This window comes from Vipera berus (assembly GCF_964194415.1).
Source record: "Vipera berus genome assembly, chromosome: 5".
Classification (NCBI taxonomy): domain Eukaryota; kingdom Metazoa; phylum Chordata; class Lepidosauria; order Squamata; family Viperidae; genus Vipera; species Vipera berus.
In genome coordinates this window covers 17,391,442-17,415,457 of record NC_138207.1, presented here as the reverse complement: position 1 = coordinate 17,415,457, position 24,016 = coordinate 17,391,442, and the positions used below count along the sequence as shown (strand labels likewise).

The 24,016-nt window shown below is 40.4% G+C and overlaps 1 protein-coding gene across 1 annotated transcript; it reads left to right on the top strand.

Annotated features, from left to right (window-relative positions):
* Window positions 1-22: 22 nt before the first annotated feature.
* Window positions 23-17,676, top strand: CLDN11 (claudin 11; the record flags this gene model as incomplete). The annotated part of the gene is made up of 3 exons (XM_081328283.1): window positions 23-248; window positions 5,817-5,981; window positions 17,358-17,676. 3 exons carry the CDS (start codon window positions 23-25, stop codon window positions 17,588-17,590), a joined length of 624 nt encoding a protein of 207 aa, XP_081184409.1. The 3' UTR covers window positions 17,591-17,676.
* Between the last annotated feature and the right edge of the window lie 6,340 nt (window positions 17,677-24,016).

The following is a 24,016-nucleotide window of genomic DNA, read 5'->3' as shown; positions in this document are numbered from 1 at the left end:
TTCAGCCAATCTTAGGAGAAGAATGGTTGCCACTTGTTTACATCTTACTGGGTTTGTGTCTAGCTTTGTCGGCTGGATTGGCTTGATTGTGGCCACTTCCACAAATGACTGGGTTGTGACTTGTGGATACACCATCACCACTTGCCGGAAGATGGACGAGCTGGGGTCCAAGGGACTGTGGGCTGACTGTGTCATGGCAACAGGGCTGTATCACTGCAAGCCACTGGTGGACATCCTCATATTACCAGGTATGGATTATCTAGCAACTGCCAAGGACTCCCAACTCAAACTAAACCCCACAGCTTTGGTGCTGGCTTATTATATTTTTAGATAGGACTTCTTAGGGGAATTTGGGAATGTTTGGTAGAATTGCTGAAAATTTTTCAAACAATGTTCCAAAGATTTTACAGGCTATTTTTTCTACATGGAAAATAATAAAGAATTAGAACAGACAAAGAAGTAATATGTGGGGAAATCTAGTTATGTTTGTTTAGAATCCCAATAATAACAGCAACAAACTGAGGGTTAATCTTTTATAGAAAGGGTGCATTTGAAATTATATTTGAATAAACAGAGAGAGAGATAAATTTGTGAAGGAATTTATGAAGTGAGGGCACCAGTGAAACAGAGTTGGAAGGGACCTTTGAGGTCTTCTAGTTCAATCCCCTGGTCAAGCAGAAGACCATGTACCATTTCATACAAATGGCCTTCTAATCTCTTGTTAAATACTTCCAGTGTTGGCGCATTCACAACATCTGGAGGCAAATTGTTCCACTGATCGATTGTTCTGACTGTCCAAAAATTCTTCCTTAGTGCTAGGTTGCTTCTCTCCTTGATTAACTTCCATCCATTGCTTCTTATTCTGCCTTCAGGTGCTTTGGAGAATAGCTTGACCCCCTCTTCTTTGTGGCAGCCCCTTAGATATTGGAAGACTGCTGTCATGTCTTCTTTTCATTAGACTAGACGTACCCAATTCCTGCAATTGAAGAATTCTTCCCAAGAACTTAGGACATCATAATGTATCGGGCTTGGTATATATGTATGGATACGAGCAGTGTGGCCTTTTGCAATTGAGAGATGGAAAATTTATCAATTTTCTAAGTGCCATCCAAGATTTTTTTTTAGTGTGGTACTCAGTGTGCCCAGTAACCCCCATGGGACCACCATAGTTGCTGTATGCCACAATCTTTTCAGTTTCGATTTTCAGATCTTGAGACTTTCTGTTCTTCTCCAATTCTTTGTCTTCTGTTCTGGTATTGTCACATCAGTTATTATTATTGTGCACATGCTCAGATCATAATATCCCAATTTCTGGCAAATGGAAATATTCAAAAGGGGCAGAGCAAAAATCAGGCTAACTGTAATAATTTTTTTAAATTTACTTTCCACCCAACTTCCAGTCACTCTGAGTGGTTGGCATGGGGTCATCTTTTAAGCCTGTCTTTGACTCCACAGCCAGGCCCTAATTCCTAGAAATTGCCACTGAAATTTGTGTGATTCTGGATCTTGGGGTCTCTATTTAACTATCAGTAAAATGGGACTCATAGACGCTTTGACATTTGTCTTAAAATAGGTTGGGCTTAGGGGCTATCTGGTAAATCCTGTTTATACTATTGGGCAGGTCTTTCCCAGCCTGGAATGAAATCTAATATACCATCTGCTCTGTATCACCAAGCTCTTTTTTACTGGTGGGTTAGCTTCAGTGACTTTGTGTGGGAATGGAGACAATGAAAATATTTTCCACACTGTATGGTACAAAATACAAAGCTATACAAACAGTAACAGCTGAATTCTTTTATTCCAGCATGGGAAGTTTGTGCTATCAGGGAGGATATGTTTTAGAATCACCATGTCAAAAAAAAGTGGGGTTTTTTTATGACTCTCTAGCCTATTAGACCATGACTTTACAAGAGTCACTTTCTCCAGGAAGGATATGTTTTTCTGATAATAAAGAACTAAACAAAGGGTTAGCATGATAATTAGCATTATTATTAACAAACAGTGTTCATACATTTATCAATTAGTCATTATCAATCAATATTAAACATATGTTAAAGATGTTCCTCCTCTTCTCCAGATTTTAGGATTTGTATACATGTGTGCATGCATGTATAAAAATCCTGTGTGCGTGCACACATCCATTATAAAGGATATAAAGATTATGACAATAATATTTATAATCCACATAATTTTTTTATTTTTTTAATGCACGTACGCACACACATACACACACACACACACATGCACAGATACACATATAACATTTAAGAAAGTTGAAAATATTAAATTGAGAGGACTGATCACATTGTGTGCATATGACATAAAACAATGCTTAAAAGATGCAACAAATTAGAATCATGAAATATTTTATGTAGTCACAAACCTATAACCTATATTTGTTTCCTAAATATCTCATATATTATTATATTATATATGCAGTTGAGGGATAATAGAGAATAATATATTATTATGTTATATATAATAATATATTTTTCTCTATTATCCCTCAACTGCAGGTCAGAGCCTTGACTAATTACTTGAGGCTGGCTAGTGAGTTCCTGACTAATGAGATATTCTAACTAGAAGCTTGACCTCACCCAGACAGTATGATATCATTTTTAAAAGCTTGGTATATTGGTCTTATTTCATTTTATTTCATTGTAACATTATGAGCACCAGTTTGATTGGTAAGAGTTGGAAATAGCCTTTTATATGTTGCTTCATGGACTTATGGAACTCCCTGCCATTGGATAGAAATGACCACCAAGTCAAAGGGCTCCTGGGAGGACACGTTTATTAATGGCCAGTTTCTATGTAATCTCCTAATTCAAAGATACATCTGAATATCAGCTGATGAAGGTTGCTAGAACTTAGAGGGTTTTCCAGAAGTTCAAAATTAAAAGCTATTAAATAGGATGGAGGAATAGACAGTTGTTCCAGAAAAGGTGATGTTATATTCTGCTTTTCTTATGTACATGATTGGCTTAACTAACAGCATGGTTAGTCTGCAAATATCCACACTGTTCAATAGCGGGTTCTTTGGTGCAGGAATGAAGACGAGGTAGCTGAGTACAGGGAACCTCATATTTTATTTCGTGCAGAATCTGTACTGAGCAAATGGCTGCAACTAGCCGCAATATATAGTCTAGCCCCCTAGGCGGCAGCCAATAGGTTTGAAACAACCATTGCTGCCTAGGAATAGCCAATTGTAGCGTTGGAGACTTGTAGTCTGGGTTGCTGGAGAGCCATTAGCTGCTCCAGCAACCCATGTGGTATTACTATGAGCCCAGTACATAACACACACATTCAAGCATAACATGAAAGGTGAAGCAGGGAAATGTCCCTTTCAGGAATTACATTAGTCCAGTGGTTAGAAAAGATCTGGCTGAGATATACACACATATTTTCTGCATACTTTGCAGGAACTTTAATAAATCAGTTCCAATTCTGATAGAGCTAAAATTCAAAAAACCCCAGGGAACATTAGTGTAGAAGGACTGTAAATTTTATTCAATTTTGTCCCTGTGAATACATTTCCAGGCTGAGATGTTTTAAATGCTAATCTTTTGACAGCTAATCTTTTGCAGCAGATTTCAAGTAATGGATTTTAAGGTCAGAATACAAATATTTTGATTAAAATTTTAAAGTCCCCAATAAAATAGCACCTGAAAGCTGGAATTCTGCTCACTTTTGGCAACATGACATCATTAACAGCCAGCATAAACTCAAACTATAGGTTATTCCTCTCTGGAAGACCTTCTGTTTTCCCAGAATGTTTAACTTACTGCTCAGTTCTACACCAGCTCCTGTTTGCATATAATAAATCTAGGTTTTATACTTCTAATTCTCCAGTTTGCTGTTATCAATTTTCTCTAACCTGGAGCTATTCTGATGTGCATGATTGTAAATCTCATTATCTTCAAACCTCTAGAGGTCCATACAATTATTTTCCTCCCCTAGACCAGAGATCCCCAACCTTTTGGGCACGAGGGACCAGTTCTGTGGAGAAAGGTTTTTCCACGGACCAGAGAGTACGTGATTTTGTGTGCTGCCTGCATCCTGCAAATGGGGCTTCGTTTTTTTGTGCGGACCAGTTGCTGGCATGCTGTGGCCCAGTACCGGTCCATGGACCAGGGTTGGGGACCCCTGGCCTAGACCATATTCTTACATCAACCTTGTGGGGTCAGCTAGAGGCAGAGACTGTGACTGGCCCCAAGTCTTCCAATTGTTCTATAGAGAAATGCAGATTTAAATCTAGATCTCCCCATTCAAGCTCCAAAACACCAACCTCCTCTTTTATTTAAATCTGATGTCATTAGCAAGTTGCAGTCATAAAACTCTTTTGCTCCCTCCTAATATTGAAGATGATTTACTGTTATTTTCTGTAACTGCAATTCTGCAAGTGACAGGAACATGGTTCAAGTAGTCCTCGATTTACAGCTGTTCATTTAGTGGCTGTTTGAAGTTACAACAACATTGGAAAAAGTGATTTAGGACCAGTTTTCACACTTACGACCAGTGAAGCATCCCCCATGGTCACATGATAAAAATTTGGGTGCTTGGCAACTGGCTTATATTTATAACTGTTGTGCCATCCCAGGATCACTTGTAACCTTCCCAGCTGCCTTTTGCCAAACAGTCCATGGAGAAGCCAGATTCACTTAACCGCATGATTCACTTAACAACCATGGCAAAACAGGTCATTAAAATGGGGCACAGCTTAACAACTCTCTTGCTTTTGGGGCTCAGTTGTGATTGTAAGTCAACCCGTAGTTGGAAGAAGACAACCTATTATCACCCTATACCAAGGGTAGGCAACCTTGGCTCTTTTATGACTCGTGGACTTCAACTCCCAGAATTCCTGAGCCAGCATGGCTCAGCTTGGAAACCTCTCCCTTTCCCCTCAGCATGGCTGGCTCAGGAATTCTGGGAGTTGAAGTCCATGAGTCATAAAAGACCCAAGGTTGCCTACCCATGCCCTATACTTAATTTAGAAATCAATTTGTGAGCTCAGAGAATTCCTAGGCATTCTTGCTTCACTTTTTGCTACATTTTTTAGCCTTGGAGATTATTATTTTGAGCTGATTGGTTTCAGTCTGCTTGCCAGCCTATTATTCCAAGTAAGAAAGTTTCCACCTTTCCCTTTTAGAAGGTACCTGGCATGCCTAGGGGCTTCAGTACAGAGCAGGGGTCCTCAAACCTGGCCACTTTAAAACTTGTGGACTTCAACTCCCAGAACTCCACAGCCAGCATGGCTGGCTGGTGAATTCTGGGAGTTGAAGTCCACAAGTCTTAAAGTGGCCAAGTTTGAGGATTCCTGGTACAGAGCACCGTACGTGTACCTGACTTTGTGGCTGCAGCGGGCATTCCTGTTGAGTTTTAGTTCACCCCCAAATCCTAAAACTGACAATTAGGAAGAAAATGATAAAAATAGCTGATGTCACTTTCTGGAAAGTTTGATATAAAAGTAACAAGCCAGCATGTTTGCCACTGCCACAGGAAAAACAACAACAACAACAACAAACCAGTTCAAAATTGTAGACTCTGCTTCCTCTATTGTGTTGTCATCTGTGCAGCCTTTGGAAGGGAAGGACTATCCTTTCCTCTCTGGAAAAAAAGGTTGTCTGTCCCCTGCTTTAGAGGTCCCACTGAGAGGAAGTGCAGATGGAAGTTTTCAGTCATGCAAATGGATTTTTCCCTCTGGGGAAGGCCTTTGTTTGGTAGTTGCAATTGTCGAGGTCATCCCTGTTATTTAAAGCAGATATACACCATCGAACACTGTAGGTTTGCACGTTCTGAACTCTTTCTTCCCACAGGGTATGTACAGGCATGTCGGGCCCTGATGATTGCTGCCACAGTTTTGGGACTCCCAGCTGTTTTCCTCTTGGTGACTGTTTTGCCTTGCATTCGGATGGGCCATGAACCTGGAGTGGCTAAGTATCGGCGTTCTCAGTTGGGTGGAATCCTTCTAATCCTCTTGGGTAAGGTTTTCCCCATGTCTCAATTCTCTTCCTTGATTGCTAATCAAACTCTAATCTAGCAAGTGAGAGATCCACAAAGCTGTGCTTGACCCCCGGATCATAGTTATCATCACTCTAACCTGGAACAGAGCCAGCCTCTCCTTGAAGGCTGCATTCAAGCATGCTACATTAACCTGTTTTGAATATCTACTGTATACCAGGGGTCTTCAAACTTGGCCCTTTTATGACTTGTGGACTTCAACTCCCAGAATTCCTCAGCCAGGCAAGTCTGGGAGTTGAAGTCCACAAGTCATAAAAGGGCCAAGTTTGAAGACCCCTGATCTATACAATATATTGAATTATATCTTACCCAAATGGCACTGATCTGCCTAACTCACTCTAAACCTCAACAAATCTAACCAATGTTGACATGAATGGAGCTTAAGATGTGTGAATGCATGTACTACGTCCTTTCCTGAGCTGGTTAAGTATTGATGCAAGACTCCATCCATTTTATGCTAGGCAATTTTTGGGAATACAGGTAGTCCTTGATTTACAATAGCAGTAGCAAGCAAACTCAATGGGGGGGGGGGAAGCTGGATCCGCTTAATGACTATATGATTCACTTAACAGTTAGGGTGATCACTTAACAACTGTGGCATTAAAAGGACATAAAATCAGGCACAACTCATTTAACAACTGCCATGGTTAGCAACAGACCATTCCATCTCCAACTGGGGCCATGCATACTGCCTGTAGCTACTTTATGCAGATGTGGTGGGCTTCTCTGTATTACTAAATTAGGGTTCTCTCTGTCCAGCCTTGAGTTGGAAGAAAGCAATGCTGGCATAAAATGTCCTTTTCCAGTTGCTGATCCCTGTCTTGCCTCTGTTCCCAGCTGCTGCCAACTTGCCTGACTTCCAAGTATTAGATGCCAGAGCTAACAGGCTTAAAGCTCCTTGAGGCTGTGTTTGAGGTTTGTGGGCACACTAAAGAGCCTTCCTTCCAGTTCTTATCTCCAGTCCTTGACTCAGTGAAAAGGATGCCAGTATAAACTATACTGCCCCAATAGCAGCAGCACTTATATACTGCTCCACAGTGCTTTACAGCCCTCTCTAAGCAGTTTACATAGTCAGCATGTTGCCCCCAATAATGTGGGTCCTCATTTTACTGACTTCGGAAGGATGGAAGGCTGAGTCAACCTTTGAGCCGGTCAGGATCAAACGCCAAGCTGCGGGCAGAGTTTGCCTGCAGTGCTGCGTTCTAACCACCGCTGGCACGCAGCATTCATTTAGTGACTGTTTGAAGTTACAACGACCCTGAAAATATGATCATTTTTCACACTTACAACTGTTGCAGCATCCCCATGGTCACAGGATCAAAATTCATACACTTGGCAACTGGCTCATATTTATGACAGCTGCAGGTTTATAAACATGACAGACAAAATAAATGGGGAAGCCAGATTCTCTTAACAACTGAGTTACTAACTTAACAACCGCAGTGATTCACTTAACAACTGTGGCAAGAAAGGTCGCCAAATGGGGCAAAACCTACTGTCACACTTAGCAACAGAAATGTTGAGTTCAGTTGTGGTTGTAAGTCAAGGACTACCTGTCCTGGAAAAATGACCAAGGATGACAGAACAGTTGAGGATCAACATTATGGGGAAGCTTGTACTGGGGCTGGCTGGTTCACACAATTGCCAAATTGGAAGCTGCTATCAAATTCAGCGGGGTTGTCATTTTTCAGGAAACCAAAGAGGTCAATTGCATTTTGTTAATACAGAATTCTGAAGATGATTGTCCCTATGTGTCCTCCTCCCCCTACTATTGGGCTGTTATGCTTATGTTGATCAGGAGCAATTCTCATATAATGTATTTTCTTCTGATCAGTATGGAAGACCCAGTCAGTATCACCCTGACAACAATGGCCAATACAACCATCATTAGCACCTGTGCATTTTTGAGCCTGGCCATCTCACAACAAGAAGCCTTGGTGTCTTTTTTTTCACCAGTTTGTTTAGCTGAGGAGGAGGATGGGTTGGCCAAGAGGAGAGTAGCTTCTTTGTGCTGCCTTGCCCTGAAGTGGACTCTCTGCTTCTGGTAGCCAGCACTGACATCATGCTTTATTATAATGGATGCCCAGTTTCCACCATACTGGAGAAGACATGTCCAGCTGCAGTAGAGACTTCCAAGTTCTCTGCAATTTGCAATATGTAGCCCAAAATCCAACTGTTCCAACAGGTTAAACAACCAAAGACCTAGACAGACTGACAGAAAGGATAAGGAGGTTATAGATTTCAAGATGTAGCCAGCCTACAAGAGTTCCTAACCATTGGTTATAATGATTGGGACTACTAGGAATTATAGTTAAGCAGCTTATCTTAGATAGCTATGCAGAACTGAAGCCAGATAATTCCTGAGTGCTGCTAATCAGCTCTCTAGACTAGCCTGGAAAGTTGAAAAAGCATCCTAGAAAAAGGCATTATTGTACAGTATTATTCCAACGAAACTACACGGAAGAAGTGATGAAGACATGAGTAGCTGAGCTTACTTCAAAGGAACTTTATAGTCTGGATGGGTGCACCTTTCTCAGCTCTTATCTTATTAATATTAGCCATTTAGAGAGAAGTAAGCAGTGGGGTACCACAAGGTTCTGTCCTAGGCCCAGTACTCTGCAATATCTTCATCAGTGACTTAGATGAGGGAATTGAGGGGGAACTCATCAAATTTGCAGACGACACCAAACTGGCAGGAGTAGCCAACACCCCAGAAGACAAACTCAGGATCCAAAAAGGTCTTGACAAACTTGAACAATGGGACCTATTCAAGAAAATGAGTTTCAATGTGGAGAAAAGCAAAGTTTTACATTTAGGTAGGAAAAATCAAAGGTACAAGCACCTTTGCAATACCTGGCTTAAAAACAGTAACTGTGAGAGGGACCTTGGAGTCCTAGTGGATAATCACTTAACCATGAGCCAGCAGTGTGCAGCAGCAGCCAAAAAAGCTAATACAATCCTGGGTTGTATAAACAGAGGCATAGAGGTATTAGTACCGCTTTATAAAACACTAGTAAGACCACACCTGGAATACTACAGCCAATTTTGGTCACCATATCACAAAAAAGATGTTGACAGTTTGGAAAAAAATCAGAGAAGAGCAACTAAGATGATCAAAGGCCTGGAGACTAAAACATACAAAGAACAGCTGCAGGACTTGGGCTTGGCTAGTCCAGGGGTAGGCAACCTTGGCTCTTTTATGACTCGTGGCTGGCTCAGGAATTCTGGGAATTGAAGTTCACAAGTCATAAAAGAGCCAAGGTTGCCTACCTCTGGGCTAGTCTAAAGAAAAGAAGAACTAGGGAAGACATGATAGCAGTGTTCCAGTATCTGAGGGGCTGCCACAAAGAAGAGGGGGTCATGTTATTCACCAAAGCACCAGGGGGCAGGACAAGAAACAATGTTTGGAAACTGATCAAAGAGAGAAGCAACCAGGAATTAAGGAGAAACTTCCTGACAGTGAGGACAATTAACTAGTCGAATAGCTTGATCCAGAAATCACTGGAGATTTTTAAAAAGAGGCTAGACAGTCACTTATCTGAGATGGTATAGGTTCTCCTGCTTCAGCAGGGGGCTGGACTAGAAGACCAAGGTCCCTTCCAGCTCTATTCTATTCTATTCTGTTTGGTCAGACGTTTGGGGAACTGCAGACTCAGCATATCTGGAGGAGGCCACTTGAGAGAAGATTGCTTTAGAGACCATCCCTAACTCTTCTTACTTGTAATTCCAAACTTCTTAGATCTGAAAGTGAAATTCTACTCCACTTCTTACAGATCTGGTGGTTGCAGATTTATAGGATTTTTTCTCCTCCTCCTCCTCCTCCTCCTCCTCCTCCTCCTCCTCCATCACTAAAGAATGATATTAGGGTTGAAGCCAAATTGTTATCATTCTTGTTTCTGCCAGCCTCAAAACGCTATTGTGAAGGGTTGTGGCTAAGCTGCCAAAGTCCCCATTCCTTCATTATTAAGGAAGTTATCTTTCCATTTTCACAAACCATTGTATAGTTTGTTTTCACTTGGCTTAGCATAATATATAATTCTAGTCATTATGATTGCTGTATACAAACTAGACACTATGGCTTGTTCATTTTTTTTAAAAAAAGGACATCTGGATTTAGTCTCATGTGTGAATGCAAAAATTGAATGAGGCTGGAATTGAGTTGCAATCAGTTCTCTTAAAAAAATTGTCTAGCATATTTTGATGGTGCTATTGCCTTTAGTAAAGAAACTATGTCTGAAAATGGAAAGATAACTTCCTTAATAACAAAGGAATGGTGACTTTGGCAGCTTAGCCACAACTCTTCACAATAGTGTTTTGAGGCTGGCAAAAATGACAATGATAACAATTTGGCTTCAACCCTAATATCATTCTTTATTTATGTCGCTCATAGATTATGTGACAGAAGTTCTTTTGATTAATTTCAGAACTTTTCACAAATGTATTTTTTTTAAAAAAAATATGAGGTTTCCTAGACTTGTCTTTGTATTTGCTACTACTTAAATAAACTATCTCCTCTTTAATCACCTGGCATCAAAAGTTGTCCTTCAAAGTTACAAAGAAACACAAATACATGTGTTCGAGTGCATTGACTCTGTTCGGGGTGTGGGATAGAAAATTGTTTGTCCTTGAAGAGGATAAGGGAAGCCCTAAGGCTTCCAGAATGGGAAAGTTAGAAAATGGGAGAATGAGTGCTCATTAGCTGGTATTTCCTGTGTTCTGTTATTGGCCCATTGAAGCTGCACAATGATTGGCTGAAGACGTCCTCCACAAACTTCAAACTCAGAGCCATAATAATTGTGCCATGCTTTGACTGGCAGATAGGAGAAAGTGGAGGAATTTTATAGTTTGGTTTGAAACAATCTGCCAGTGGAAAGGATATTGATGTGGCGTAACTTATTTATGTATTAGATTTTTATCCTGCCTTTACCACTTTTTAAGTAAATCAAGGCAGGGAACATGGATAATACTCTTTCCTCCTCCAATTTTTCCCACAACAGCAATCCTGTGTGGTATGTTGGGCTGAGAGAGAATAATTGGTGCAAAGTTACCCAACCTGTTGTTTTCATTTCCTAAGGCAGGAGTAGAACTCACAGTCTCCTAATTCCTAGGCCAGCACCTTAACCAGCCCATCAGATGGGCTTTCAACATACTCAATATCTTTCCCATCTTGGGGGGAAACTATGGGAAGTTCCTTTATAATATCTTTTTTTAAAAACAATTTAATCGAAATGTGGGAAGCCAGAGAGACTATAAACTGCCAAAGAGATTATTGTTCAATGGGAGATAGGACATTCACATCCGTCTCTTGGCTACTTGCAACAAAATCAGTTCAGGAGTATATTCTGGCCATGAGAATTTCACCAAAATGTTTTATTTCTTTTGGAAGAAATGTCAAAAGCAACATCTTTTCCCCCCCACTGAATAGAGTAAGAACTGGGCTGAAATGGCTTAAGATGGCAGAAAACTTGCAAGGCTTGAGTTAGCATAAAATACAGTAAAATAATACAAGTAGAGTGGTACATTTACCATAAAATGATGCAAAACAAAGGGCAAAATTAGCCATCTCTTCCCCAATACTAGCATTCATAAAGGAGAGGAATGTTCCTGAAAACAAAAGAATGTACCTGAGTGCAAATCCTAGCCTAGAACTTTTACTTTCCCACCAGAAGAGAGATTTTTTCCCATCTTGCTTCTCCAAGTTGCTGGTACTGACTAATCCATGACTCCCTGTGATTGCAACCTTTAATCAAAGCTTTTGGAACATTTTATTTTAGCTCCTGTTTGACACCCTGGAGGTTTCTGCATTATAATTCTTTAACCTCCATTCCAACACTCTTAGCTGAGTTTTTACTACCAGTCCCAGGCCATCCATTCTGCCAGCCTAGAATCTCTGCCACTTCTCCTTCCCAGAGACATTAATCTCTGTTCCCTGAAGGTTTTCTTGGGTCCAGGTCAACCCCTCCTTTACCTCTAGTGCCAGACAAGCTCAGCTTTGCTCCTACCATGGTTCCTCCCATCTGCAGGCGATTTAACTCTCTGCTTTTCCTGGAAACCAGTATACTGAAACGTAGTGGCTGTTTCCAGTCTCCATCTTGCTTACTTCTTTCAAGAATTATTATCTCTCTTCCACATTCTTCTTCTGTCTTGGTCTTTTTGCCAGCAAAGTCAGGGCAGAGGAGAAGCTGTTGAGGAAAGGTGGACGAGAGAGTGATTTGGATGCTGCAACCAATTGGCCATACTTCAATTCTCTTGCAACCCCTTTTTTTGTTCATTCCTTCAGGTTTCATCTGGTGTCCGAGAGATGAGCATTCATAGCAAAGGGCATGGATTGAAGGGAAAGCGAGCTCTCCTGATGCACCTTGCAATCCCTTTATTTTTATTTTATTTTTATTTTTATTACATTTATATCCCGCCCTTCTCTGAAGACTCAGGGCAGCTTACAAGCTTAGCAGTAGCCTTCATTCTATGTATATGCCTGCTTGTTAGGGCTTTCACACACACCCCAAGCGGCATTATTACAAAGTCAGCTTAATTGCCCCCAACAATCTGGGTCCTCATTTTACCTACCTCGGAAGGATGGAAGGCTGAGTCAACCTTGAGCCTGGTGGGATGCGAACCTGCACTAATTTTAGGCAGCTGGTGTTACTTAAGGAGGCATTAGCCCACTGCTCCACCAAGGCTCTTTGCCATGTTGGCAGCTATTTTTTGAAGATGGGACTAGTGATTTTCATAAGACCCACCAAACTCATGTCCCAAAAACAGCCTGGCTGACTGGTCACATGCAGAGCAGTAAGAAAGACATGGGATGAAGCAGGATAGATCTCCTGGAAAAAAAACTAAGTTTAGTTTAATTTAGTTTTAGAAACTAAAATTTGAGCATCATCCTGCACTCCTCTACTGCATTGGGGCTATTTTGGGGACATGGGTTTAATGCACTTCCAGAAGACCATTAGACCTGTATTTAAACAAACAGATCCATTGACCTGGATGCATTTTCAGAAATAACCTGCAAGATCGTTCAGGAGGAGCAGGGCAACCAGGAATGTGGCTAAAACTTCTGTCCCAGACACACATTTGTAGTCACCAAGCCTGTCTTACATTAAAGGTAGTGATTGATTGTAGTTTTTGCTGCCAACGAGTGATACGAGTAGTCCTTGACTTACAACACTTCATTTAGTGACCATTCAAAGTTACAACGGCACTGGAAAAAGTGACTTATGACCATTTTTCACAGTTACGACCTTTGCAGCATCCCCACGATCATATGATCCAAATTCTGGCTCATATTTATGACCATTGCAGTGTCCCAGGTTCTTGAGGTCCCTTTTTGTGAACTTCTGACAAGCAAAGTCAATGGGGTAGCCAGAGTCACTTAACAAGTGGGTTATTAACTTATCAACTGTAGTGATTCACTTAACAACTGTGGCAAGAAAGGTCGTAAAATGGGGCAAAAGTCAGTTAACAAATGTCTCTCTTAACAACAGAAGTTTTGGGCTCAACTGTGGTCATATGTCAAGGACTACCTGTACTGGGAAGGAGGGGGAAATGCATCAGTTGCTATACTTTAATTATACTACCTTAAAAATGTAAGGAGAGGCCTAGTCACCAGCTTTGTCATTGTGACAAAACAGGGATTGGTGATTGGGGCAGCTCAGTGTATATCAAGTCACCACAAACCATGAAATGGGCAGCACAGGGGTCTTCAAACTTGGCCCTTTTATGACTTGTGGACTTCAACTCCCAGAATTCCTCAGCCAGCATGCCTGGCTGAGGAATTCTGGAACTTGAAGTACACAAGTCATAAAAGGGCCAAGTTTGAAGACCCCTGAGGTAGCATCTAAATTTAAATAAATATAAATAAAATAAAGTATTCTTTTGTGGCAATTCAAACACTGTAAGAAGGCAAATTAGCCCAACTGTAAGGAAGAGCCCTTTGTTGGCAGCTAATTAGTTAATGCATTCTTCTGCAAGGAAATCTTTGAAGCCAGAAGAGTGAGAGATGAGCCATTCATATGAATTAATTTGAAAGAACAATCATAGTCTCGTTCCATCCAGCTTCTCTGGGCTGGTATTTCCTAGCTGTGCTTGTCTGTCCAAATGTATTGGCTGGATAGCACCAGAAACATCTGGATGTGCATGAGGGGTCATCTGGGGTAAAATGGCAACATGACCAGATGATCAAGGCCCTCCCTTTTTTATGCACATGTGATGCCTGCGAGACATGTCAAAAAGGCAGAGAGTTAACTGTCAGTCATTCTTGCTGTTTTGATGCTTTTGACACTCTGTAGATGTACTGGTCTGTTCTGAGGAATCCAGTACAGGATCTAAAGCAAATAATCAAGGCTTGCTGCATTTGCTGCTGATTCTCCCTCCAAAAAGTATTGAGAGAACAAGCCTTCCCAAAAAGTTAGCAAAGTGAAACAAGGACAAAGCAAAGATGAGGTGAAGGTGCTGACTGGAAGAGTTAGAGATGGAGAATGGAGAAAGAGATACATAGAGATAAAAAGAGAAGAGTGTATGGCCTCATTGTAAATCTGCTTCCTCTTTGTAGGAAAGTAGATTCAGGTTAGGAATCAGCAGGAATCAGGAGGTCTCTCTTTCCATCAGGAGATTAGATTCCTCATGAAGTAGTTTCCTTCCCTTGTCTTAGAGGTCTTCAAACAGTGGCTTGAGACCAAAAGAGTAGAATATTTATAGCTCATGGTTGCACTGAGCAGTGCTTGGTGCTCTCTGAACTTGGTTGTTTTCTTGCAGATGTTTCATTACCCAACTAGATAACATCATCAGTGCTAAATTGGGTATTGAAATGTCTGCAAGAAAACAACCAAGCCCGGAGATCAGCAACGACTCCACACCTCTCTGAAACACTTTAGTGGATCCTATACCAAGCAAGGGGCTGGATTAGATGATTCCTGAAATCCCTTATGGTTTTATGATGATATGGTTTTCTGACAGCAACATTTCTTGGTTCCAGACACTGTTTTAAAATGCTGCCCCTGGATATGACAAAGAGAGTTACCTATTGAAAGTGCAGAGATTTCAAGTCCTAAAGTTCCCACTTCTGCTCTTCTCTGACACTACCTAAATCACTGTGGAATTAATGGAATCTCCAAACAAACACACACTCCCCATAACATTTCACTGCTCGAAAACTTTGTGGCAGGGTTGCTCACACACAGTTAACAGTGTCCATCATGGACTTGGGTTGGACGTTTGATGCTCTGGGAGGTCCTAGATAGAAACTATTTGAATTTACTAAGATCCTGTCATCTGTCCTGCTGTTTTCTCTTTTCAACAGCCACAACTTTGCTTGTGATATCCTAGTCCTGGAGGCCTGGCAATGGGGTTATCCCTCTTAAGTCAAACATTTGATCCCTGTTTTCTATTTTTCCCCCCTGTAATTTTCTTCCTTTTGTAACCTTGGGATTTCGACACTGCCTTATTATGTTTTCCATGTGGTCTCTGGGACAACACAAGTTCTCCTAGCGTTTTGTTACACTTGGGTTCTCAAAGAATTTAAATGATTGAATCCAGTGTGTCTCTCCACTGCAGGCAATAAAATAATTGGCCAGTTCAGTTGTCAAGTCATTGCTTTTTCCTAAACCAAGATGGGACTTCATGTTTTGACAGTTCCATAGTGTTGGATTCTTGTGGCATAAATGTAAAACGGAATAATTTTGGCTCTTTAAAAAGCCCTCGACACAGTGGTGTGGGAGGCCAAAAAGATCAGGATGGTGGCTCCCACTGTGTGACCCAGGCCACACTTCTGTTTTATGGGCATGCAATGTGTCACACCCACATTAAAAGAACCTGTGCAGTTTTGTGTGCCCCATTTCAGTGGTCCCCTCTCAAGCATGCTTTCTAATGCCTTGCTGAAATCTGATGTCCAATTTCTGCCTCCCTTCCCCCAAAAGGCATCTATTATTACTATTACAGAAGACATTTATAAGCTAAGGAGAATAGGACAAGGAAAGACGATGTTACCTAGTCTGGTTAACAAAATGGTCGGGAAATAAATTGAAACAAGCTTGGAGAGCAAACCACTGCTCAAAATCTAAAACCCAAGCCACAAGTATTTTCTATTATTTCAAAGGCATCTATTATTTTATCTTATCCTCAGAACGATAGAGAATTTCTTTTGGATTTCTCTTAGTGGAGCATTTACACCAACTCGGCTTTTGGAGGAAGAAAAAGATGCTGCTGCAATCCTTTGTTCTATTGCACTCTGAAGCTTCTTTGGCTGCCCACATTTTCCAATATATCTAAAAAGTGACTGTGGAAAAGTCTCTCTTAATGATTTCTTTTGGGATTTAATGGTCACATGGAAAGCCAAGGGTATTTCGGATGGTTGAAGAGATGATTGTAAAATAAAAGACAGATTGCACAATGAATTTTTTATTTCCTTCAAACTAATAACTGATTTTGATGAGATGGACTCTTGACTGAGCATGCTTAGAATGTTTATTTTATTTCAGTGTCTAGCTAATTATTCAGGGATCCAGTTCTTGCAAGGCCAAATTATATGACTGGAGGGAGGAACGTTATCTCCTTTCCTTATACTAAAAAAAGACACAAGAAAGAAAAGCATAATGAAAAGAAGTAGCAGAGAGATGGAAAAAAATGACTTCTGTTAGAATCCTCAATAAAATTAGAAAAGAGTCTATTGCAGATTCACCAAAGGGAGATATTTCTTCACAATATATAACGCATTAATTCAGTTTGCTACTTCAGACCACTAGGCTTTGGTGTAGTCAAAGACTGAAGATCTAAGAGTTAACAATCCCATATTCTGCTTAGCCATGTTTGGCAATTTAAAAAAAAATGTCACAAGTTTATTTTGCACCTTAAGCCAATGAGTGAAAGATAATTGTTAAGTGCTTGAGCATTTAAGAAATAGTACTTAATGTGTCTGCTTTTTAGAGAATTCATTCAGAAAAATGTCTATGGAGATTCTCAGTCATCCAGGTCATAGTTATCCCAAAGATGCTTTTTCACAAGGCAACTGGACTTGTTTTTCTTTGAAGTTGTTTTGCTTCTCACCCAAGAAGCTTCTTCAGCTTCAGAGCTGAAGAAGCTTCTTGGATGAGAAGATAAATGTCTTCAAAGAAAAACAAGAAAGCCCAGTTGCCTCGTGAAAAAGCATCTTTGGGCATTCAGAAAAATCAATCAAAAGGCTTACATGACAACACATTCTAATAAGTGCCGTTGATATGACTGCACAATTTTCTGACCTTTAATTTTATTTCTGACACTTGTTAAATCTAGGATTTGTAAATTGCTGTGGAATTCTAGACTCTGTGATGGGCTGCAGTGATTTGTTTTAAATGTTTCCCCAGCTCTGTGTGGCATTGTGGCTACCATTTGGTTCCCTGTGAGTGCTCACCGTGAAACCATGATTATGAGCTTTGGATATTCCCTCTACACCGGCTGGATCGGCTCGGCTCTTTGCCTCTTCGGTGGATGCATCATTGTTTGTTGTTCAGGTGATGCCCAAACGTTTGGAGAGAACCGCTTCTACTATGCTTCTGGATCAAGCTCTCCCACCCACGCAAAGAGTGCCCACGTATAAGAGCTCCTGAAACTTCCCAGGCCTTGGAGAAACATTTTTTGGCACAAGTGGAAAGGTTTACATTCAATTTTTGGTCATCCATCTACTTCCACTTTCCATCTTCTAAGCTGCATCGGTTGTAGAAAATAGAAAAAAAACAAAACCACAACCTGGTGTTTGTAAAGCGTAAACACCCCATTTCTCTGAATTGAAATAGCAAATAAAGATCAAGCTAGGTCCAGGCACAGTCTTCTTTGGTCAGGCTTTTTCATTCATAATTCTGTCAAAATATTAAGCCTCTTTTTCTTTTTCCCTTCCTTCCTCCTCCCTCCCTCCCTCTTGCTAGGAACAGGATTAACAAATATGTATCTGAATTGTCTGAAACTGATTTCAGAGAATGCAAGTTACCCCTTCCTTTGATATCACTCAAGGCCATCTTATCTGGCAGTGCTTACCAAGATAGGTGAAAGAAGCCTCTGTGTTCCAACTGCAGAAATGTTTTCTTTCCCCAAAGATTAAGGGATATCTCTTTGTTTTCTCAGTCTGAAAACAGAACAAGCACTACAAGGAAGATGACTATTTCAGTAACAGTGGGGAGTTCTTTTTTTTTGTCTACATGCATCAGTATGAAGGAAATTAAAGAGACCCATTTCTAATTGCAAGGTAAATAACACAAAAAATGTATATATCTCCTTATATATATATGCAGTGGGACCGATCCTAAATGTTTTTTCTTCAGTCTCCTTTCTGCCAACTTGTTTTTTTTACTTTGTTTCAATTAATTTGTATTCTGACATAAGCGATTGAACTATTATCTAAATTTTTGTACTGTAATCAGAGCCAATTCAAGTCACATCCAATGAATACTGATGATGGTAATGATGCTTTTTGTTCTGAAGTGAAATACTGCGCAATATACTGAAATAAATGTTGAAATTAACGAGTTTATTTTCTTCTCATTTTGCCTGTTGATATCTTCCCTTTCAAATTGCTCCAACCCAGTCCTTCTAGCAATTCAGAATGTGGTGTGCAAGTTTTGTTGTGGTTGTGGCTTCTAATATAAATGGGGACACAGGCGTTCAGGAGGGTCAAAAAAATCAAGATGGCGGGATGTAACTGTGTAAAGTCCTGCCCCTTTTACGTGTACATGACATTGATGTGAGTAGAAGAGGGGTGGGGCTTTGACCATGCAGACCTCACTGATTGGAGAATACAGGCCTTTTCCCTGTTAAAAAACAAATATTAATATAGTTTGATCTAGTGATTAGGACACTTTTCCTACAATGTGTCTAACCCATGATTAACTTAATTCATGGATTCACTGAATGAACCCATTTTTCTAGGTTCTCACAACAGACGAAACCTAAATTAACTATTTAGGATGTGCTCCCAGAATATGGCTAGGTAAAATCTAGCCTTTCTTGGAGATTAGAACTGGGTGGCTACAAACAAGAGTAGGAAATGTAAGGCTAGCCCTATTCTTTGAGAGCTGGCCATATTTCCTGCCTAGTAGTTGATGGTTATATTCAGTGCTTTTTTTGTAAGCGAAAAAGGTGCCGGAATTCACACATGTCATACAACCTGCCTTGCCTACCCTACAAGGTTCCATCCAAAAAAGGTGCCGGAACTCCGTTCTGAGCGTTCTATGACAAAAAAAGCCCTGGACTCAGATCCTCATGATCATGCATGACTTGTCCAGTGAAAGAAGGGAATGAAATATAGGACGACATGTGAAAGAGAGAAAAAATGATCCCCTCTTCAGATTGAACCAATACATGATAACCAAGATTTGCTTGTAGACCATGGATTATTATCCCAGGAATGGGCCCTGAACCTGCCATTGGAATTTCACCTATTCTGTTTGAACTGCAGACAAGAGTTACCTAATTGCCAATCTTAAGCTTTTGTGCATCTGATCCCATTGTTTTCAATGGGCTTTGGGATCTCCATTTCAGCAGTGGCTATAGATATTTGTTAGTTCAGAACACCACCGCTTTGGCACTGAACATGTTAGTAGCAAACTGGCTTGGGAGTCAAACAGATTTAGAACAAAATGTGTATTCTGTCACTCACTGCAATTTGTTATCTTAATTTCATATTGTTTTTCATTCTCTCACTATCTGACACAATGTTCACAGTGTGAACTCTAATTCCAGAGCATCTTGGCAGAACATTTCTGCTCATTACATCATAGGCTCTCGATACAGTTGCTTGTTGTATACCCCCAAAAGAAACAATAACCACTGCCATTGTAATATGTGGGCGCTATAAAGGAATGTGTAACACACAGCTGTGCAGCTTTGTGAAGACTGGCCCAGGATTGTGGCCTGTGTTGTTTTGGTGTATGCCGCTTTCTGCTCAATGACTCCCATTGAAAGGCCTGGAAGGGGGTTGAGCAGCTCAACCGGGGTCCAAATATGGCTGGAGAGCAAAGATGCTTAGAAGATTATGGCCAGTCTATCTTGGATTATTCTAAAATTGATCATAATACTTTGGATGGCAAATGGCATGAGAAGCTGCAAAACTGAAATTAAGATATAAATAAGGAACATGGAGTACCTACTTCTAAAGTGAGCATTCATGCTTAGTGTTCTCCAGTGATGATTTTATGTTACATTTACAATTCTGCTTAGTGTTCTTCAAAACCTAATATGTTTTTCATGTTTCTAGGTCCATGCCTAACTTCCATTCTATGCACATAACTATACATATATCAAAAGGATGTCTGGTCAGGTACTCTAGCTTAAGGATGGAACAACTCAACTACAAAAGGCCTCTGGTCTAGTAGACCACCCAAACAATGTATCCCAACTCACAGGCATATCTCCTGCTTGCCAGAAACATCTCAGGTGTATTTTTCAGTCCCCCCCCCCCAGTTCCTGCTTTCCTTTGAGAAAGATAGACTTGTCTGAAAGGGTCCCACCAGGAAGGATGTATTCTGCTTTGCATTGTTCCAATATCGAAGGGGTTGCCTCAAAGAAGAGGGGGTCAACCTATTCTCCAAAGCTCCTGTAGGCAGGACAAGAAACAATGGATGGAAACCCATCAAGGAGAGAAGCAACCTAGAACCAAGGAGAAATTTCCTGACACTTACAACAATTAATCAGTGGAACAAGTTGTCTCCAGAAGTTGTGGTTGCTCCAACCCTGGAAGTTTTAAAGAAGAAATTGGACAACCATCTGTCTGAAATGGTATAGGGTTTCCTGCCTGTGTAGGGGGTTGAATTAGAAGACCTCCAAGTTCCCTTTCGACTCTGTTATTCTGCTGTTACAAGAAGAGGAGAACTAGGAGACCTGAGGAACTGATATTCAACAGCCAGTTGGAGTGCACAGAGGTTACAGTGTCACTGGATACTGTAAATAGGAAAGCAGGCCTCAGGTAACAACTACAGTAGCTGATCTTGAATCAATCACCACCTCAAATGAATTTTGCATTGTGAATTGCAAAAGGGCATAGAACACTGTAATACAGTTTCTTGGAGGATGTGTGGGGTAAAAATAAGTAAATATAAATAAATAGACAAAGAATACAAATGAGAAATTACTGTATGGAGCTACAGTAGTGTGGTGGTTATAATTCTGGATTACCGTTGTACCTGTGGGGGTTATGTATGGCAGAAGGAGGTTAAAAATATAAACAAGTAAAAATGGTGGCCACAACCTTGTCTTTTTTCATTTTTTTTACATATTTATTTTAAATACACTTAAGGAGCGATTGTTTTTCTTTTTAAAAATTATTTTAAAGGTACTCAAGGTTTACCCTCATTTTTCCTCTGCAAATTGATATGTTTCCAAAGATGTGTTTTTTTTTTCTTTTCTGCAAATGTCCAGGCTGGGAGGGAGGGGGGGAAAAGGGAGAAAGGATTATTAGAACAAATGATGATGCAAGAGTTCTGTGGCACTTTTAATTTTTGCAATTACAATAATTTTCTATCTTTGCGTCCACAAGGGTATATACATGTACGTGCAAATTGTATTTCTCTGAAAGGATCATCTGTTTCTTTCACATACAGTTTATCTCTCAAATTGTCTTAAATACTCTGAGAATACAGTAAAGAAGGCATCCTTATACTGGGTAAGGAAGGGATTAAGTTCAGATTGATTTTTCTTTTTGGGAAATAAGTGTGTGTGTGTGTGTGTGTGTGTGTGTGTGTGTGTGTACTGCAAAGCATCATAGGCACCAAAGGAAATTCTTACAGGCATGCTGTAAGTCAATGGTACCAGGCTGTGGAGCCCAAATTTAGTAGAACAACCCATGACAATCATATCTGAGCAGACACTTCTACACAGCCAAATCTTACCATTACATGCTAAAGATCATCTCTGGGTACAAATACAGCCCTGATGCTTCTGCTTTCTGGTGATTCTTCTCTGGGTCGCATCCCCTGTCTCTTGCGGCCGTGGTTTATGATCGCATGTGGACTGACTGCCTCTGGTGGATGCCTTGTGGGTGGGTGGCATGGGGGAGAAGATAATGGCATTCTTCTTTGTTGCAAACATTGCCCAAACAAGGATGGTACTGTATGCACATACAAGGCTATAAATAGTGTTTATCAGTAGGTCACGTGACTTTCCCTAAGGCTATGCAGAGGCTTAGCCGCTTGGTAGGATCACTGAGGGACATTGTGTGGGCAGGAAGGTCCTTGGCTCTTCAAGTGGAGGAGGGACTGAGTTAGAAATCTCTCTTGGGCTCTTCTGCACCACCTCCTCCTCTCTGCCTTGCCAGCAGCTGATGGTGCTAGGCAGGAAGGACTCTTATGTCCTGTCTGCAGCCTCAATCTCTCTTCAAATTTAGGTCCTCAGGAGAGGGAAATCTTAGCGTGGAGTTTGGTGGCTTTGGAGAAGATGTGCCACAAAACTCACATTGTCAGTGTCAATGGGTTTGGCTTCTGTGGAGAAATAGCATGGATGCTTTACCCAAATAGACCGTTTGATCTGCATGAGAGCCCAAGGCAAACTGTCTTAACAGGCTAAAAGTGGACATAGTTTTCTGTAGCATCCAATCTTCTCCTTGCAATACTCTAATGGCCCAATTTCTGTTCATTTCAGCAAGGCCTACTTATGGCTGACAAGAGAATTGAGTTTCCCTTGAAATAGCAGAGACTCAACAGATGCCATTCTGGTAACATACAGAGCCGACGTATTCATTCCCAAGTCCAAAATGACAAAGTGTGCAATTTCGTCATGGAGATTGCTTTAATAATAATTTGATCTTAGTAAATTATTGGCGTGAATAATTCTTTTCTGGGGATTATGGGTTTCAGCATCCTCATATTAGATACTCCTCATATTAGAAATTCCAAAATCTAGGGAGCTGCCCCAATGAAAAGCAAGTCAATTTATTCTCCAAAGCGCCCAAAGGTAGGACAAGAAGCAATGGATGGAAACTAACCAAGGAATGAAGCAACCTAGAAGTAAGAAGAAATTTCCTGACAGTTAGAACAATTTATCAGTGGAATGACTTGCCCCCCACAAGTTGTAAGTGCTGCAACACTGGAGGTTTTTAAGAAGAGATTGGACAACCATTTGTCTGAAATGCTATAGGGTTTCCTGCTTGAGCAGGGGGTTGGACTAGAAGACCTCCAAGGTCCCATCCAACTCTGTTATTCATTGAACTAAAACTGCTTGGGGAAGAGTTAAAACTGCTGGAATGAGACATGTTGAGTTCAGACAGTGAGAGGGGTGGAAGAAACAAAGATCAGGAGACAGAGAATGATGGAAATGCCCTAAACATGTTGTTGTTGTTTTCCAAGTTTTATTGCAAAATCTAATACCATTTTCCTTTCCCAACAATGCAAATAAATCCCCAAAGTCAGCCCATTTCAACTACTATTCTACAAAGGACATATTTCCAGCTTCTTAAGGCATAATATGTATTTAATTCACTTTAGTGCTGAAAAACACCAGATCTTCTGATATTGGTCATTTTAAGAACTATTTGTATATATCAGTATAGACTATGAGTTTTCTTCTTCTCTCTTTTTTGGTTTAATATTTCATTTTAAAACCTATGGACAATTCAGCTGAGATGTTGGCTTTTTAAAAACCCCATCCCTGTTTTTCTGTAAATATAAAGGCACACAATGAAGCATTATGCATCTATTAAAATATACACATTTGGTAAATATAGATTTCTTTTCCAAGTGTCTTCTGACATCATTATATATATTTGTATATATTATATAATAATCAACAACACAATCATTCTCAAAATAAAGGTCACTTCATTAAGATATCTGCATAAACTGTCATCAGGACACACCACAAAAGCCCATTGCATAGTACACCAACGGGGTATGGGAATCACAAAAATAAATAAGAGAACAAGTATTTTTCCTTTTAAACAAATACATCAATTTCATATAAGAAGTGCAAATAATCTTCACAGCAGGAAATGCCACCTGTAAAAACAAAACAAAAACAACTTCCAAGGAGACAATATTGAGAC